Below are 19816 nucleotides of genomic sequence, written 5' to 3' on the forward strand. Positions count from 1 at the left end.
CAAACAGTTTTTTCTGGTGATATGGTCGCTATCATGTGAGTTTGATCAATATGGTCCGAGAGTGGAGCTATATGGAGTTGAACATGCGTCAACATTATATCAATGACCTATACTGCAGCCAGACACCAGCTAAATAAATAAATTGTGACTGAAATTACGTTAAGTTCATCATTATTTGGAGGATTCTTGTTACACGGTAATGCTAATGCTAACCGCTAGCTAACTCAACATAAGTTGCATGTTTCAGGGGTGTCCACGTAGAAGCTGCATTTACTACGTTACCCTCCACAGTGGTTCCACTTACTTCTTGTAATATCTTTGTTGAAGAGGCTTCACTTGATAAAGACAGACCAGACTTTGTCCCCTCTGTGTCCTCCTTTGGACTAATTGTCCATCCAGTTATTAAGAGTGTAGGGGTCAGTGAATATAGTCTCATCAGTCAGAGTCAGCTTTTAAAAATAACACTCACGGCCTCGGATAGTGAGTGTTGGTTTTTGTCCCTCTCTCTTGAGGGAAAATCTCAGAGTTTTGTCTTTTAAATGGTCTGAAGAACAATACACAACAAACTTTCATTTGTTTATATAAATGTGTAAATCTTCACTTGACAATCTCCCTCTCCCCCCAACCCCACACAGTGAGGAACACATCGCAGCTTTGCTCAAACTCAAGAACCTCAAGAACCAAGACAGAGAGAACATCACAGAAACTGGATTGGAGACTATGAAAGAAATAGGTGTTAAACCTGATGCCCGGAATTTTTTCTCCAGAGTTCCTCTGAAATCAGAGGATCAAGCAACCTGTTTTTGTTACAAGATAAAATCTCTTTGTAAATTTTAGTTTTGGTGCTTTGAACCCACAAAGGGCAACAGACATGTTGCTCTAAGATTGCTTTTTTGTTTTCCATCGCTTTGGTTTTGAAAACTACTTCACCTGCCAAGAGTGGTGAAGACTCTCTTTGGGGCAGGTGGCCGGCCTCGACCTCGCATTGCTAAAGAAAAATATCCGCCACATTACTCAGGTTGGAATTTTTAAAACTGTGATAGCTGCAGAATTTGAACCAGTAAAATCTGAATGACGTGCATTTAAAAGTGAAGTGGCTAAAAAAAAAAAAACGCTACGGCAATTGTGGAAATATTGGAGAAATTCCTGGGACATAGAGGGAAGGATGAGGCGTTCAAACATGTGAATACTGAATATTCCAGAGACGTCAGACTCCAGCAACCCAACACCAGTCTCAAAACTACTGAGAGATCCAATTGTATAATTACACAAAATGTATTTGTTTGTTTGTTTTTTTGTTGTTTGTATACCTGACCGTATAAGCTACTCCTAATTAACTTTAATTAGCCTGTGTTCCCTGCGTTCCTTTTTCGGGGAACACCTTGTTTCTAAGGAGACCCTGATCCTTGCCATGAATCTCCCTTTATTGCTTTTGTGCTCTCTGTCTCTCTTGTGTTTTATTCATCATAATATATAATATATTTACATATATGTATCCGTGTCCACATTTTAGGGCCTCGCTTGTGGGAGGTCAAAGCTGATCATTATTGTTTTTGTTTCATCTTTATCAGATAGATAATAAAGAGCTTGAAACACCAGTGATGTGGTCTCCTCCCTCCTTCTCACAAATAAAAAATGAATAACACAAAATCGCAACTTTGTTGACCTTGTGCTTTGTGTGATCCCTCCTTCCGCAACATCATAGATAGTTATATAGTTATTAGTTTCTAGTTATTTCAGATCAATGACTTTAGGCATTCCAGTAACTCACACTAATCACCATCCTTGGCGTTTTGTTCAATTTATTTTTAACGAGATAACTTTCCTCCTCGATCACAACCCGACTCCATGACTGTCCCCCCTCCATGGTGTGGGAATTGATGAAGGGGTGAATCTTAGGGGTCAAATAATTTCATATAGTGCTCGATTTAGAAAATTTCACCATGCAAGACTTGAACAAATAGCAAATGACGTCTTAAATTTAGACACAAGCAACGACCAACTCTTCAAACTGAATTAAATCTTTTTTCAACCAGACACATTGAAAACCTGATCTGGTCACCATGTCTTGTTGTGATGGAAGCATAAAAACGTTGTGTCTGGGAGTGGCTCTGTGGTTAGCATGGTGGTTAGCCTTCCTGCAAGAAGATCCGGGTTCCAGTCCGCTTCAGGCCTCTCTAGGTGGAGCACACATGCAAAGACATGTTCGTTAGGTTGATTGATGTCTCTAGATGAACCGTGGGTGTGAATGTGGATGGCTGTTTGTCTTGGTGTTGGCCCCGCCTTAGCTGGGATAGGATCCAGCAACCCCCGAAGATCCTAGTGAGGATAAGTGGTAGTAGAAGATGAGATGATGAGATATTTTGCAGGCTGTTTTTGACTACAGACAGGCTGAGGCTTTTTATTGTGATTATTAGTGATGTACCAGAGTCTGTGTAAATGATGCAGCCTTGGTTGTAGTTTGACTGTAGTTTGATATTTTATTAAAAACAAAACACATTTCTTTTTACAGAACTCCACTCACACACACACACACACACACACACACAAAACAACTGAACGGTTTCCTGAAAAGAAAGTCACATTTCATGGCGGGTTTCCTGCAATAATTATAATAAGCAGATGAGAGGGGCTCACATTTTACAGATTTACATTTCACATATATTTACACATTTATCTTCAGCCGGGCTAATGTGCCGCCTTAACTTAAAACTCTGACAGAATCTGTTTTTCATTTATTAAATCTGCTACACATGCAGCATTTTGCACAAGCTCTTATTTGCTCAGAAAAACCTGAAACACAAACACACTCCATGTGTCATATTATTGTTTCTGCACAGTTGATGTCACATTCCTGATCTGATGCAGTCGCCTTTATTATTAAACTTTATTGGATCTTCGTGATGCTCACGTTTTAAGACAAGAATTTTTGCAGGAGAAAATTTGTGGAATAAAAATGACGTTTCTGATCAAATCCCCCCCGGGGAAATCTGCACCGACAGCTTTTCCCGTCCGTGCATTCCTTGCATTTCGCCTGCAGCCTCTCCTCAGTTGTGTGACTGCAGGAAGCCGAGGCAGGAGAAAGGCAGGTTGGACAGACAGTCTGTGTTGACGTTGACTTGCATGTCGCCGAACAAAACTCTGTCAACGCTGACGCTCTCTTTCTCTTTCTTGAGCGCTGAGAGTTGCTGGAGTATGAGCCGGTGCTCGCGGCCACTCGTCAGGCCCCTGAAGTACAGAACGGCAACCAGGTGCTTCCGACTGAAGGGAGAGAACACAGAGAGACGCACCCATCAGGCATAACATTATGACCACCTTCCTAATATTGTGTAGGTCTCCACTTGTGCCCCCAAAACAAGTTGTGACTCATCAGAGAATGGAGATGGAGGTTCTGAGGGGTCCTGTGGTGTCCATCAGATCTGAATTTGGAGGCCAGGTCAACACCTTGTGCTTTAATTTCTTTTCTTTTTTTTTTAATCAGGCACTTTTAGGTTGATTGAAACATACCTGACATGGTTGAGATAAGGAAGCGAGTCCACACAACTCTGAAACTGGCACGAAGGGACTTTTTTTGCCCTCACACACCTGATTTATCAGCTGATTCATCAACTGATAAATACGTCACGTAACAGCGAGTGACTCCTCTGAAGAAGACGGAAGAACTTACTATTAAAACATGTCAGGAATGTTTCAGACCAGCTAAAAGTGTCAGATAAAAAAAACAAATAAAAAGAAAAGCTGACACCTTGTGCTGTTCTTCATGTTTTTTTTTCTTTCCTAAAGTGTTTTTGTGTGTGTGCATTCTGCTGCCATCAAGTAATTGTGGGTGTCTGGTCTGGTCTGGTCTGGTCTGGTTCTGGTCTAGGTGGGTGGTACATGTCTGAGTAACATCCACATGAATGAATGTCAGGCCTAAAAGTTTCCCAGCAGAACATTAAATGTTCACATGGTTTAAATATTAACTTCTCCTGTCAGTGGTTTTAATGTTGTGGCTGATCGGTGTATATACTGCAGATATTCTGAAGAACAGTGTGTTGGCCGGGCTTCGTCTATATCCTACTTGATTACTCAGCCTTTAATTCTGCATCATTTTTAAGTCTAGATTTGTAAGGGAACAATGAACTGTCACCAGACTTTCAATGAATATTTACTTCTCCTGTCAGCTGGTCATAATGTTGCGGCTGACCTCGTCTGTTTGTAATCACTTCCTCATCCTCTGAGAGAAATTAATCGATGTCCTGAGACTTTTTTATACTTCCTCAATCATCAGGCTGAATCAGCTGAAAAGACACATGTCTAGTTACCTGTCACTTCGCACGTGATGGGACAGCAACGCTGAGGACTTCTACTCAACGATATAAGAGTTATGTGTTTGTGTTGAGTTAAACATGTACCTGAAGTCTGGGTAGTGCTCTACTAAAGGCTTCAGCTGATTCTTGATGTCCGTCTTGTTTTTCTGTCCGATAATGTTGCTCAGATCGTCTCCAACATGGTGCAGCCACTCGTGCGTCGAGTTCTGCAAAGGAAAAACAAAAGGATGAACTAAAAAACTGATGTGGGGAGGAATTTGAGGCTTTCATTAACCCTCAGGAAACGTTAGGGACATTTCTGTCCATTTAGGCACATGTTACAGGACACATGTTTTCATTCTGATCATTTTCCACAGAGCAGAACTTCTTCATCTTGCTCCTTGGTTGTCAAAGGAATGAAATGACCAGACAACCAAGCTCCAAACAGTTTGTGACAGGACTCCAGCCAGGTGCTTAAACTCACTAAGTGCTGGGTTTTCTTCACAGTGAAGTGCAGTAATAGAAGGGGGCCGTGTTTTTATGTTCTTAAAAAAAACAGTACATATATGGTTTTCAATGCACACACACACACCTCATAATAACCTGCTAAGCTCAATAACACAAGCACAAAAAACGAATGAAATAACAATCATTTTATGCGTGAAGGGGAAATGGCTGATTTTAGTGTTGAACACTAAAAATGTAACCATTTTCTCATAAATTAAACCCTAATATTCCAGAATTAATGACTTTATTGTGTCATGGCTGAGAGATCAAAAAGTGTAGTTATAGTGGGAGTCAATGGGGCATTTTTGCGAAGATTACAAGTAAATTAGTACATTTTAAATCTGATGCTGCACAAAAACTAATAATGCAATCATGCCAATATTTTAGATAATCTTAGTCATACTCAAGACTGATCTGAAAAAAAAAAATAAATAAATAAAATAAATAAATATAAAAATGTCCCAGGCCCCCAACATTAGTTTTATGGAAAATAGCTAATTTTTCATGTTTTTTATTTATTTATTTATTTTTTTAAAAAAACAAACAACAACAGTGACTTCAAGTAATCAAACTGGCACTTAAAGGGTTTAAATTCCTAAAATTTCTTGGTAGTTTTGTAAAGTACTGAAGTGCTTTAAGAGATTTATCCAGAAAAAAATCAGAATTAAATATTCATCCATTAAGCTTTTATAGCAGTTTTTGGACATGGATGTTTTTGTCCACTAACATTACGAGAGGCTGGTAAATTAAAAGGATACTTGAGGGTTAAAAAAAAATGTAGCTAAACATGTTTTAAAGTAAAATATTATGGCATTGTCAGTGCAGCATTTGAGTTTGTTTTAGGTGGGGGCTGCATAGATGAGGAAAGGTGAAGTCGAGTGGATACCTTACCATGTCTTTAAACAGGTCTGTGAGCTTGTTCCACTGCTGACTGATCTTGCTCGATGCCTTGTCGTGTTTCTGGTTCTTGCATGAGTAGTTGTTCTTCATCAGCTGGCCGACGTATTCCTTCACCACGTGGTGATGCAATCGACTCGCAAAATCCTGTCAGAAACACGAAGGAAGCCACGTGGCAGAATAAGAGGCTAAAATATGGAAGTGACACATGAATAAATTTAGGTCACTTGAGTAACCCCGGTTTCTCTGAGTACCAGAATTTCGAAAGGAAGGAAACGGCCTTCAGGATATCTGACTTCCCTCTTTTTACGCCACTTCACAAGTTGTAGAATTAATTATTCTAATAAAATCCTCACCATTGTTTTATTAACTGATAACATTATTAATAAACGTGTTAAAGTTTATTTCCCGGGTTTGCAGGATTTGTCCAATCAAGAAGGTTCCAGCTGGAAACTTTATGGATCATTGTTGACATTAGGAGGTTTAATCAAGTGTCCTCCTCGTCCTCCTCACCTGGACATGTGGAGGCTTCATGACCTCACAGTGCTCTGAAAGCTTCTTCGTGCGATTGTAAAGTTGAGTGAAGTCTTCTTCGTTGGTGAGCCACTTCCTCGTCATCATTCTCCTCAGGTACGGCTGGAAAACAACACACAGGGAAGATCCGAGGTCACAACACGGTGCAGTTTTGTTTGGTTTTAGTCTCCGTATAGATATGAGGGAGGTTTGCAGCAGCAGCAGCAGAAGTGAGTTTATTACTTAAAAGCGTTTGATCTGGAGGATTGTAATAATACCTTGACATCCTCTTTGAACTGGTCCTCGAGGCCCTCCAGAAGCCTGACAATCAGCCACTTCGCCTCTTTCCTGAAGCCTTCCACTTCATCTGGACATTTGTCCTGGTATCCGTCCATGTACTGCCTGCAGGAGAAAAAACAGCCGTCAGTTTCTAACAGGGTTAGGTTAGGTTTTCATTTCAATGAACCACTCTTCAACCATGGAAAATTTGAGGCTCACCACCCGTCCTAACCGGTTCCTAACCAGAGGCAGTTCTTGGCATGGGCAGATTTTTTTTTAGAGGACAAACAAACAAAAGAAACTTTGCGTTCCAGCCTGAGCCACAGAATTGAGTCACCGTGCGACCAATCCCACCAACCACCACCCAAAACTTTGGAAAAAAAATTGCTGGGTATCAATCTTAGTACGTCAAAAGGTGAAACTGAAAGTACATACTAATAATTTAACCGAGTCCGACCTTTAGTTTTTCTTTCCTTTTTTTTTGGTAGATCTCTGCAGTGCATGTGTGTGGGCACTGATCACAAGCAGGTGAAATAGGAAAGTGTTTACGCATTGACGCTTCAAAGCTGCCAATGAACAGACACATTCTTTAAAGACGGAGGGAGCCTGTCATTACATTAACATTAAGAAAAGTGCATCAACACAAATTAGTTTCATGACTGTGGGGAAATCAGGGACTGATCAAACAGCTGTAATGCTGCAGAACGTCGCAGTAACTCATTTTATCCTGCAGAGGGCAGTAAAATCCCAAACCTGTCAAATATTTAAAAAGTAGCATAATAATAAGAAAGCAATCCAAAAAATATGAGCATAAATGGATGAAGACACGGGTCTTTATAGCTGTCCCACATGTTTTCCTGTGTTTAGTGTCGATGTGAACTGAGTTATCTAGAACACGGTTTGAGTTCTCTGCAGATCATCAATGCTACACACTGACTTGTTTTAATCCTTCATCGTAACTTTTCCTACACGCTTAGAAGAGCAGGATGAACCACTTGATGATGTCACTAAATCTCACACACTGGTCCGTTTCGTTTAATGAAAAACGAAAGTGGGAAAACGTTTTCATTTCCGAACAAACGGCCGAACGGTCACGTGACTTACTGTAAAGAGGTGAAGCTGTTGATGTACATTATTTGATACTCCGTCCATAGAGGCTGTGGCTTGAGAGCACCGCAGTGACGCGAGAACTCTGACTCAAATCTGCAGACAAAAGAAGAGAGATCTCAGACAGGACTGAACCTGCCAGACAAACAAAAGAGTACTGATGCTCCACTTAAAAAAAAACTACAGGAAGACAATGTAATTGTTTCCATGGACGTTAAATAAAATGATCAGTCATCCATGTAAACGGAGTGAAATGTGACGCTTATATGCAAAAAAAAAATAAAAAAAATTGAAGATTTCTTTCAAATAAAAACCAGGGTTTTAACGCAGCTGTCAAAGGTTTAATGGCAAATGCAAAATCATTCTTAACATTTGCTTTCAGTGAGTTCCTGTGTTAACGTACCTCTTGGGGAACTGTTTGAGTTCCTCGAGGCAGTTAGAGAGAACCTTCTGTTCCAGCTGTGCATCAAGTCTTGCAGCATGATTAGCGTTGCTTTTAATTCTCTGTTAAGAAAGAAAGAGACAGAGATGGTGAAGCTCTCTGCTGCCACCACATGGTCGAATTCATGCACTGCAGCAGCTATTTAGACGACTACAGGAATAGTAACAAACACAGAAATAATATACACTATATAACATTTACTGGCCATAAAAGTAGAATATGAATTAAAAAAATATAACATTTACTAACATATAATCATTTACTGTGACTATGGGCCTCCCCGGTCTTATTATTATTTAGCAGAGGAGGAAGAAAATGATTTTTAACATTAACAGGAATTTAAGTTACCTACTGGAAGTATATTTTATTTGTTTCTTTTTCAATTGTTTATGCATTTGATTCATTTCTTTTCTTTTCAATGTTTGAAATAAATAAATTAAACTAAATCCAAATTGCGTTCTTTGAGATTTTGAGCCAAATGAAGCAGCACAATGTGAGACCATGTCTTTAATAAATCTATGTTCAGCTGAATAAATCTCTGGCGTCGTACCGTCCAGATGTCCATAGGAAACTTAGAGCTGAGGACGCCGTCCTCTTTCTCTGGCGCGTGTCTCTTCTCCCAAACCTCTTCGTTTTCCAGATCAATGACTCTGTCAAGCGAAGGCCTCATGTCCTCCACCTGAAAACAGTCGGCAAGTCAAGACTTTAGATTCAGCAACGAGAGGCAGAGACGTCTTTTCTGACGACCGGTTCTATTTACAGCTGCAACATTTGCAGAGTGCAGACTCTCAGTGAATATGTGAATAAAAAAAGAGAGAGACATTAGAAAAGCTGCATTCACTGGCTTTACAGTGACGGTGTTTTACCCGCACACATGACAACACACACAACGAACACAACTGATTTACTGACTGCTCTTTGAAATGAATCATGTCTTGTCTCCACACATCATCCTTTCTTTCTTTGAGGCCAAATTTAACTCATCATCAGTGAGCGTCTTAAAGCTCCCCAACAGGAATTATTAAAATATTTGGACCAGAAATGTAAAGAAATGCAAATCTCATGTAAAACTCTGAATGCAAAATGTTTCTCTGAGAAAATCTAGCAAGTTCAAAAACATTTACAACTCTGAAATTGAACCTCACGTTGATAATTTTGATTAATTTTCAGGGATCAATAAGATCCAAAAATCCAAGTTGTGGTTTTATGTTTTACTTAAAATGTGATTATTAACAAAAAGAAGTAGGTCAATGTATGATGGAGACATATGTGATGAACCACTGGGTTTAGCATTGAGCTTTTAATAAAATAGCAGTTGTTTTATGTTTCCAGATAAATTCCAGTGAAGTGTTTTTTTGAAAATGTTGCAACTAGTAAACAAAACATCCAATAAAATTAGATTTCAATAAGTTAAGTACGCAAGAACCTGGATAAGCACACTCAATGAATGCATGTATGTGTGTTTATATATATACATATATACTGCATATAATAAGGAATAATGTAAAAAGAAGAGGGAGATAAACAACTATCATTAATTATTTATGGAGAAGGGGCAGAATTTATTCTTATTTTTTTAAAGATTGTATCGACTGTCTGTTTTTTTGTATTATCATTTCTGTTTATTTGCTTGTATCATTTGCATGTTTCCAGAAAATCTAAATTTGTCACTAAAGACAAATCAAAACCTTGAGGCCAAATATAACTCCAATCAGTGTTGCAGGAACTGAATCGTCTCCGGTGCAGAGAGCTCCTCACCCTCATCGTCTGGCAGTACTTCTCCTTCAGCTTCTTCAGGAAGTCCTCCTCCAGCTGAAGCTCAACCCTCTCTCCCTCCATGTCCGGCTGCAGGGAGACGTTTCCCATGATCCTGTCACTGTGAAAGATGAAACCAGATGAAGTTCATAACACGTCACGCTGCTGCAGCCACCTGGTAATGTGCTAATCTGGGGACGTGTCGCATGTTGGAGGAAAGAAGAATTCACATGAAATCAGTCGGATCCGATTTTAACCTCTGTGATGTGAACACATCTGGGAATAAGATCTTGGAAATGACACAAAAACAACTCCAGCTGTTTCGACAATAAGCAATCGCAGGAGGGAGCTGTAATCTCCGCTGCAGTTAATAAATAAACCGCTTTGTGCAAAGGAAAGTGTGCAGTTTATAAAATGCATGATGTGTGAGAAATATGGACATGACCTGATTTTAAATGTTTCCGTTCGGGCCTCGGGAGAGCGTGGTGCTCCTTTTCATCAGATCAGCTGTTTATTTTTGGGCTCCCAAATGTTGTTCAGAGCACTTTTTTATTTTTACTTTTTGGCCTGATTCAACAAATAACCAAATAACGTCAGCGGAGTTTTTTTTTTTTTAATCTTTTTTTTATCAGCTGGTTTCCCCCCCTCCTCCTCCCTGTGTGGCTCGCTGTGGTCCTGTGCTGGCGCTGCTGAGACATGCCCATCTGCTCCATCCGAGAACCCGTTTTGATGAGGGCAGTCCAATGAGAGCTTAGATCTGCGTGTTTGAGAGTGTAAATATTGACACGGGACGGCTTTCGTAACTCACTGGCTCAATGTGACGGTAAGAAGAAACCGTGCGGTGCCTCCTGGAGGACGTCCAGTCTGGGTCACGTTTGCAAAATACATAATGTCTCGCATTCAAGTCCGTCTCAAGACTTTAACTGCATGACATCCACACGTCTCTCCTTTCCAGCAGGTTTATGTTCTAAAAGTCTAAAGGTTGTAAAAGTTGTAGAAATGTAAACTCACTCACTTACTGACTGAACCAACAGATATGAAAAGCGGTCAGAGATATAGTTTATATTTTTACTAATATCTGCCAAAGAAAAGAGAAGTAAATGGATCGTTGCATTAGAGGAAACAACTGGAATCCAGGCACAGAAACCTGGTGTTGTGGTTCACATTTAGTGTCAGGTGATATTAATTTATGCTGTATTTTTTGATCCTTAAGTTACTTCTTAAGTTACGTTCTGAATTTCTAAATATTTAGCTACATTCATCATAATTGAAATTACCTAAAACCAACTGAAACTGAGGCTAATCCACTTTTCCAAATCCATACTAGTTCACTGTTGAGTCCAATTGTCCTTAATTTGATCTCTGGTGATCAAGGGATGGTTTCGCTATATTTACTGCTACATTTCACAATGTTTTTGCCACGTGGACTGGGCGCGGACATCAGTTCGTGCCCTCTATTTTAGTTCTCCCTTGAATAAGGAAAAACACACATCAGCAGTGCCTCATCACCAGCGGATATGCTGACTTTTATTTTCTCTATCTGGTAAACACCCCAGCTCTCTACTGCAATTCCCTAAGTGCTGAAACCCGAGCTGAGACAGACTGTTTAACGGACGGAGAATTAAAACACACCACACCCATTGTGAAGCATGGTGGTGGCAGCATAATGTCGTGTGGCTTCTAGACTTACAGGGTAAAATCAATGCATGTAAGGGGGGTCCAAGACAACTACAAATTGAATGAATGAATCTACACTGAAATGGTTTTAAGACGAAAACTTAAATGTTCTGGAGCGGCCGAGACCTCAGTACAAAACAGAATCTGTGCTTTTACTTGAAAATAGCTGTTTTTGTCCAATCACAGAGCAGCCAGATAGATTTTGTAAGTATAACTAAAGACGTGCTGATTGAGACCTATCCACACAGACTCTGTGGTGTGATTGTGGCCAAAGGTTCATAAAAAAAAATTAAAAAATACTGTCAGTGTCAAATACGCCAACTTATATTGACCACGACTCTTTGTAAACCTTTGGAGCCTCATTTATTAAAGCAATAAATAATAAAATCAAACATCCAAGAGGGTACTTTGAACTTTTTTTATAGCAGCTGTAGCTAGAAAGTTTAAATATGACTTCAGAAGAGAGCATAGGTGAAGTTTATTGGTTTGATTCCTCCTCCAGCAGGAAAAGAAAATATGTCCTAAATGCCACAAAACCAGCAGCTTCAGATCAGGCTGTTTGTTTGGTTTTGGTCTCATTGGACCGGGGTTTTTAGAAGATTCTTGTCAAAATAAATACATTAATAAGTAAATGTGCCTTTAGAAGAGAGAGTTAGCGACTTTTATTGGTTTTATGTCCCTAACCACCCACCAGCAGGCATAGAAGTCCTAAAGACCACCAACCAGCAGCTTCAGACCTGGCCCTCGAGTTAACCATTTAAAGCTTGTGGTTTTTGAATCACCACAACTCACAATGGACAAAACTCGAAACTCAAACTCTGGAAAGCCTTTGTGACATCTCAAGGGTTTTACGAACTTCATTTTTACCAACTCCCTCTTCCTGGGTTTCCCCAGTCTTGCATCATCCCCCCTCAACCTGCAGTAATGTGTCATCATTTGAGTCACGGTGAGCTTATTTAGGTGCCTCCACTAACCTCTTGTACTTGTTGAGGATCCAGTCCAACAGGGCGTACAGGTCCTTCAGCTCCGTCACCTTCCCCTCCAGTTTCTTCAGGTGCTCCCCGACGACTCTGTGGTAACTCTGGACGTAGGTGCTGAAGACCTTAAAGCTGGGCGGGTAGGACCACCGCAGCTTCTTTTTCACGATCTCCAGGTCCTCCACGATGGCTTTGCCCAGCAGGCCCAGGTGAACGGCCAGCCAGGAGGTGTTCTGCTCCCTGTTATCCAAGTGAACCTTCTCCACCTTGACCCTGACGCCGTCGCTAACTGCCTCCCTCCAGGTGTCCATCCAGCTTTCTGGGAGCCCTCCCGGCTCCTCCGCCCTCTTCTCCTCCTCCTGGATGATGCGAGCCACGGGGACCAGCAGATCCTTGTTTCTGTCGGGAAGAGAGTTGGAGTCGCGCACTATGATGCAGATCTTCGTCCTCAGCTCTCCGTACAGGAGGCTGAGGTCTTTCTCCTTCTTGGCCAGATCCATGGGCGAGTCCTCGCCACTACGCTCCTGCTCCTGCTTGAACTCCAGCCGCATGGAGAGCAGGTTGAGGTGGGCCTCCTCCAGCACCTCCATGTCTATCAGCTTATTGATCTGCATCACTGGAGAAAAGATATTTATTTGAAAGTTTTTGGTGATTTGGAGTCGACACATCCCTTAGAACGTTTTTCAGGCCAAGAACCACCGAACTGGTGCAGAGATTAAACAGAGACCCCCTACCTACTATATGTGCACCTAATTGGTGTGTAATTGACACACAAAGAAAATAAAACAAAGCGCGAGCTGCACTGTTAGCTTCTCTTCTGCTCATCTTGCAGCATGCATCTGGGATTTCACCTAAGGCTCTCGGCCAATTGCGGGGAACCTGACAGAGTCAGCATGTAATATGCAGACTCGTGATTGGCTCAGCAGTGATAGGGGCGGGGCCAACTGACCCACTAAGGGTCACGGACCCTCTGTTGAAGACCTATGCTTTAGGGTCTGGATACTTTTTGATATTTCAAGTCTGGTTTCTTCAAAAAACGCTTTAATGATATTCATACAGTCCCTCCTAATTCCTCTAAATGTAACGTCTAATCGATCTTTTAATAGTTAAACCAGCAACTATCCTGCGAGGAGGCTTTTGTCTACAAGTGAACCAAACGTATTTACAGCAGACACCAGATCCTTGTCTCTGGCTGCTTCTGTTGCACAAACAGAGCTGAATGTACAGACAGAGGGACGAGGTTCTGTTTGGAATTCTTGCTCGTAGCTAAAAGAGTCTTTCAGCTAAAAAAAAAAGTCAAGGACAAAAGAGAACAAGCGCAGATTTTTTTCTGTTTCCTGTGGTTAAATTAATAGAAAGTATATTTTCCCTAATGCATTAATAGAAAATATTCTTATATTCAATCAAATCATCTTGTATTAAGAAAAAAAAAATCTGCCAATGGGCTAAGCTATTTTTGCTTGCTCTTAAAATAAGCACAGAACTCTAGTCTCTGAACAAAATATAAGACATTTTTCTTTGAAGCATTTGTTGCTTTCCTGACGTTCCTTTTCCGCAGTGTACCCATCGATTAAACCTAATTCTAGACAGATGAAAGTCTTGACACATAACTTAAGTACTTTCATCATCTTGCTCATACTTGACTTGCTTTAGTCCACATTTGTAAAATTAAAATTTCCAGATATTCTTCTCTCTAGAACAGAAAGAGGAGGAGGAAGACGCAAACAAAATAGAAACTGGAATGCAAAAACTACTAATCCACATCCATCTAACCATAAATCAATCATGTCTCCTTGTAGACTTTCTTAAAATCTGTTAAACAGTATAAGCTGTAGTAAGATTTTTTTTTTTTGCGTTTTTAATTTTTTTTTTACTTGAATATTAATAAAAATACCAATGTTCTTGCTAAAAATTGTGTTATTTCTGGTTTTCCAAAAAGGTTCAAACATGCTATTAGGCTAACGATGTATATTGCATAATGATCCTCTGTCTCTCCTGCATGTCCCATAACATGGTTCACGTTTTCTCTTTTCTTTCACAGATTAATAAAATATAAAAACATGCATCAGAGCCTGTACCTGACAGTGGTGTGTGGGGTATATCTGGCAGCATGTATGACTCCTCCATTTCCTCCTTCTCCTCATCCTCCTTCTCCTCGTCCTCCTCCTTCTCCTCCCCCTCCTCCTTCTTGTCGGCCCCAGCTCCTTCAGAGACAGTTTTGAGTGGCTCCTGCTTGTTGTCCTTCTTTGAAATTAACCCCAGGCTTCGGCGCAGCGTCGATGCTCTTTTCATAAGGGAGTTTGTGGAACCGGACATATTGGGATCTGAGAAACAACATCCACAAGAGTTAATAAATCTATTGGGGTTTGTCCTGTCCTGTGTCTGGACCACAAGGTTGCACTTGAACACAACACAAGGACTGCATCCAAGAAGAAATAACTCGCCATACCAGCAGGTGGCAGTATTCTGAATTCATCGTTCAAAAGGAGAAACAGGAAGAGCTATAATTATCTAGGATGCTAAGATGCTAGCTAACTCAATACAAGTTCATGCTAGCATCTTATCTCTGTCCTAGCACGTTAAAGTATTCTGTATTCATCATTCAAAATAGGAAACAGAAAGAGCCACAATTATCTAGGATGCTAAGATGCTAGCTAACTTAATACAAGTCTGAGCTAACATCTTAACTCTCCGTACCAGCAGGTGGCAGTATTCTCTATTCATCATTCAAAGGGGGAAACAGGAAGAGGTACAATTATCTAGGATGCTAGGATGCTAGCTAACTTGAAACAAGTCAGATCTTCTGGTTACATATTTGAAGGGATTCTAAATAAGATTTATTTGTAAAAAAAATGTTCGTAGAATCACCTGTCTTTGAACGTGGCAGGGTTTTGTCTCTGGGCGAAGCGTCGCCGGCCTCGTCCTCGTCTTTTTTCTGGAAGAAGCCTCCTAAGTTCTTCCGAGGAGAAGGGCTCGCAGCGCTCAGACCTGACGGAGAGGCAGAGAGAGGGGAGTCTGACACCAGCAAAACATTTCCAGAAAATTTCCCGTACATTCCCTAGTTTCGCCATCGTATCTGTCTTTATCCAGTCAGAGGTAAAAGAACAAAAAAATCACTCTTGACTTTTACAAGAGCGCATGACTTGGCAGCGCTTTGACTTTATGGTGACGTGTTTAACAAACAGAGGAAAGATTGACTCTAGATAATAACAGAACAGGCTCGTCCACAAAACCGAAAGTTGTCTAGAGTGTCTTCATTTTCTCCTGGTTATTTGGATAATGATTTACAAGAAACCAAACCGCTTGTAGTAAATTTACCACTGAAACCTTAAAGTAATGTAACGTAATTGCTGCAGACACATGCCCAGTGTTTACATGTAAACACTGAATTCAATGATTACATGCTGCTCCTGATTATTTCTCACATGTATCGTTGATTTTTTGGACAAACTAAAGAGTCATTTAGACAATTGTAAAGATGGTTAAAATGTCAATGGCATGTTTGCAGAAGGCTTCAGGGAAAGTTAGAAGTTGCCTTATCGCATAGTAAAGCCTTCTGTTTAATCAATGAGGCGATTTTTTTTTTTTTTAGTGGCACGATCTGTTCTTCCCAGGGGAAAACCCAGGCGAACTGCATAAAAAAAAAAAAAAAACAAACAAAGAAACTCTACCTCTATCAGCGATCTCACTCAGTGCACGTCGCGTGTATTGGTTGTTTTAAACTTTTTAATCTCATGCATCCAATATTCAGCGTCTTAACTTCAGTTATTCTAAAATCATTTTTACTTTGCTTTATTCTGAAATTATGTGGAATGATCTTGTGCTACAAAGACAGAGCATGACGTGTTTTGCCCTGATTCAACGTCCACAAATACAGGCGTGCATCTAACAGTGACTTGGTAAATTTGATGACAACAGCTGCCGACCTTGATGCTTCCACCTCCATGCTTTACTGCCTGTCGTCTGGTTGGAGTCCATCTACCACAAACCCTCTGTGGACTAATCTGAAGATAAGACAAGTCTCTAAAAGCTCTTTCGTTGATTGTCCTTTTCGATAACGTAATCCTACGATTTACTGCTCCCCCTCTGGTCTGTAAACTGAATGGGATCCAGTGTCAATCCTGGCCTGATTTTTCTGATCTTTGCTTGTCTGTGCTCCTTTGTTTCAAACGTGTGCAATCTTTTTCCGACAGCATACCTACTGTGGTTCGTACAAGCAAACAATATCTGACCCTTTCTTTGACCTCTAGAGGGGAGGAGTATGACTGGTGAATGCGTTTTCCTGGATCTAATACCATTTCATGCAGCAATCTGATGAATCTGGTGGACGCTTTTTAGATCATTTTAATTGTCCAAACTGTATTCACACCTGCCGATACACAGTTAAATTATTATTTGTGCTGGACGTAGAGGAGACACGGTGTAGCGGTGCTTGACCTTCTCAGATGAAAGCATTTGAACACACACGATAAAACCTACGTATTAAACAAGCTCACACAAGTGCAGGGGATTTAAGGTGAAGCGAACAAAGCAGCTAATTCCATTTGATGAGATTTCTTATCTTACGCTCGTGGGTGGGTTAAAAGTTCAATTCCCACCAGAGACATGCACTGTTTGCTGAGGATGCAATCAGCTGTAAAAAAAAAAGAGAGACTTTTCAGCTCTCACCTTGTGTCTCCTCCTCATCTTCTGACCTTGAAAGGCCATGTTTGTGTACCTGTATGTAAATCCCATTTCACAGCAGGTTTCATGAAGGTACTCACTGGGCGATGGAGGCGGAGGTGAGGACAGAGCTCCTGACTCATCGTTTGATGCTTTGGACGCGACCTTCGACCCCTTCCCTCCAGGTGACCGAGGACTCTTCTCCACAGCTTTCCGGAAGCTTTTCGTGACCGACTGCAGCCTTCCCAGCGATGCTTTGATGGGGCTGTTGATCGGCGTCTTCCCGTTGCTCTTGAGGGACACCCTGTCCTCGCTGGTGTCGTCCGTGGACTTGCCCGTCATCTCCGACATCTGGTCTCATTAAATAGGACCAAACTGTGAGGAAGGAACCCAAATTAAATCTGAGGACGAAGCGTCTGCCTGCTCGCTGCTCTCTCAGATGAGGAATGAAACAGGGAGGTGTGTTTTCAGACAGTCGTTCTGTTTACATATAACAAGGCAGCCAGCATTTCTGACAAACAGGTAAGAGGAGCTGCAGGACAAAAAATGAAACTCATGATTCCGGCTTGGCTGCAGGTCCTGTCTATAATAGACTAGAGACAATGTTTCCACGAAGAACACTTCCTTCTCCCGTCTCACAATTCATTTTGATCATCAGTTTTTAAGTTTCTGGTTGACGGTTTGCTCTAAAAACCCGTCCACGCAGCGCTCTCTGGTTGTCCAGCTTCTCTTTTCCAGATTTAAGCAAAGAGGAAGTCCTGAAAATCGGCTATAATGAAAATGAAGAACTTTTTAACGTAATATCAACTCTTGTTGTAACCATTAGAGTGAGCGGCATTTTGTAAGTTGTGTCATTTTCTGAGAATATATTTTAAATATTAATAAAAATATGATTAAATTGACTTAAATCAATCAGATTTTGTTTAATATATCAATATGGAACTATTCTCATTCTTAGCCATTTACAATGAATTTGTAAAAAGTCTACCTGCAAGAGTTATATTATATTATATTATATTATATTATATTATATTATATTATATTATATTATATTATATTATATTGTTTGAAGCCGTGATAACAGTGTTTGGCCGTCAAATAAATCGACTTTAATCGACTTTAAATAGCTCATTTGTTTAACCGGACTGACACTGAATAACCAGAACTTATCAAGTAAACTAAAGTTTCTAAGTGCAAAGACAAATAATAAACAATAAGGAAAAACTGATAAAGGAAGTGTCGACTTACCTGCGAACGCAAGAGTGAAAATCTGCTTTCAGTTTCTTATTGGTCGCAGAACTGGTTTGCTTTAAAAAAACAAGCTGAGGAATGTATTGTCTGAGAGGATGTGGTTTGAAAAGCCAGAGGTAAAAAAAAAAAATCTAAAAAAATATGTGAACGACAAGGCAACGTAATATTTTTTCGGACAAGGACACAGAGATCACCTTCCTGCTACAGTCGCGATGAGTGTGAGGCGAAAAAAATAGTTAATCATTAAAGGAATAGATTATAAACTGACGGCGGAGGGTCCGCGATGCAGTTTGAAAAATGCTTTTGTTTTAATTAATTTGTAAATCACTGGCAGGTCTTTTTCAGCCACGGCTGATCTGTTTACAGGTAGATCGCTTTTTTTTCTTTCTCACCTGGAATGTAGTTTCTGCTGCCTTTGAGGGTCACCGGAAATTCTTGTTTCAATGTCATAAATGGGAAGGTTTAACGAGCAAACAAGCAGCCTGAGAGCTGCACTGAAAGGGCAAAGTACCACTACAACACCACAGACAGTAAACTACGACTGAAGAAACAGTAAAGAAGTGGAAGGTCTGATTAAATTGTGCATTTACCCAGTTTTATGTTAATCTATTCTTCAGCTGTGATGCAGACAGAGCTATGATTAGTTTTAGGAAAGTGTTCATATATATTTGAATGTGTAGATCATAACATATAACAATCCATACACTTAAAGGAGTAAAATAAATACTGTCAACAAAGACAGATTATGACTTCAAAACTTGTCTTCTGTGTCTGCACAAAACAAACGAATGAACAAACCAAACATGCACTTGAGCACTTCACAGAAAAACTAAGATTACTTCTGGTATGACATAACTCCTCATAACAACACGTGACAGTAATCTGTGCTCATCATTTAAAGGGGGAAAAGGAAAGAGCTGCTATTAGCTATGAGGCTACAAAACTATGGAGAGCTACTATTTGCTGGGAGGCTATGAAGCTATGAATAGCTACATTTAGCTCGGAGGCTAGGAAGCTATGAAGAACTACTGTTAGCTGGGAGGCTACAACGTTATGAAGATAGGAAGAGCTAAAAACTGTGTCAAATGTGTCAAACTCAAACTTAGAAACAATTTTAAAAAACTTTCTCTCTCTCTCTGTGTCCACTGAAGGGTCCTCTTTTTCACAAACTCAAATCTGGTCACTCTAAATCACGCTGATCAGTCGGTTTAAATTATTTATTGTACATATTGTAGACGTATTGGTTTGGAAATATTTCACAGAAGTTTCTTACTCAGAACTTGGAAAGTACCAAGGTTGCACAGACAGTAAATCCAGCATAATATCAGGGACTGTCACGTCTTTCATGTCCAATAATGTGTTATTTGTTTGTTTCAGTTTGTCTGTGTATTTACCCTTTTGTTTTTAGCTCTGTTGTTAAGCTTATGTCAGAGGAAAGTCCTTTTTAAAACTGAGCTGCA

General features: G+C 40.3%; 2 protein-coding genes across 4 annotated transcripts in view; one reads left to right on the forward strand and one right to left on the reverse strand.

Moving 5' to 3' along the window:
* The window catches only part of LOC125023369 (tumor necrosis factor alpha-induced protein 2-like), a 32586-nt gene extending 31587 nt beyond the window's left edge, over window positions 1-999 (forward strand). For both annotated transcript variants that reach the window (XM_047610576.1, XM_047610577.1), the window contains one exon: window positions 636-999. In XM_047610576.1, the coding sequence (XP_047466532.1) occupies window positions 636-837 (202 nt within the window). In that variant the 3' untranslated portion in view covers window positions 838-999. The remainder of the gene's footprint in view (window positions 1-635) is intronic.
* A 1455-nt stretch (window positions 1000-2454) lies between these two features.
* exoc3l4 (exocyst complex component 3-like 4) lies at window positions 2455-18770 on the reverse strand. 2 transcript variants are annotated; one of them, XM_047611959.1, is made up of 14 exons: window positions 18749-18770; window positions 17207-17480; window positions 15312-15431; window positions 14522-14767; window positions 12441-13059; window positions 9793-9910; window positions 8585-8713; window positions 7996-8096; window positions 7590-7688; window positions 6485-6608; window positions 6207-6329; window positions 5688-5840; window positions 4395-4516; window positions 2455-3261 (listed from the first exon to the last, which is right to left on the reverse strand). In XM_047611959.1, the coding sequence occupies exons 2-14, from the start codon at window positions 17454-17456 to the stop codon at window positions 3048-3050; spliced, it is 2418 nt and encodes an 805-aa protein (XP_047467915.1). In that variant the 5' UTR covers window positions 17457-17480; window positions 18749-18770; the 3' UTR covers window positions 2455-3047. The 2 variants fall into 2 exon arrangements, with proteins under 2 accessions (XP_047467915.1, XP_047467914.1); XM_047611958.1 differs by lacking the exon at window positions 18749-18770 and adding an exon at window positions 18354-18725.
* Window positions 18771-19816: the final 1046 nt, after the last annotated feature.

Source organism: Mugil cephalus, chromosome 17, assembly GCF_022458985.1.
Source record: "Mugil cephalus isolate CIBA_MC_2020 chromosome 17, CIBA_Mcephalus_1.1, whole genome shotgun sequence".
Lineage (NCBI taxonomy): Eukaryota > Metazoa > Chordata > Actinopteri > Mugiliformes > Mugilidae > Mugil > Mugil cephalus.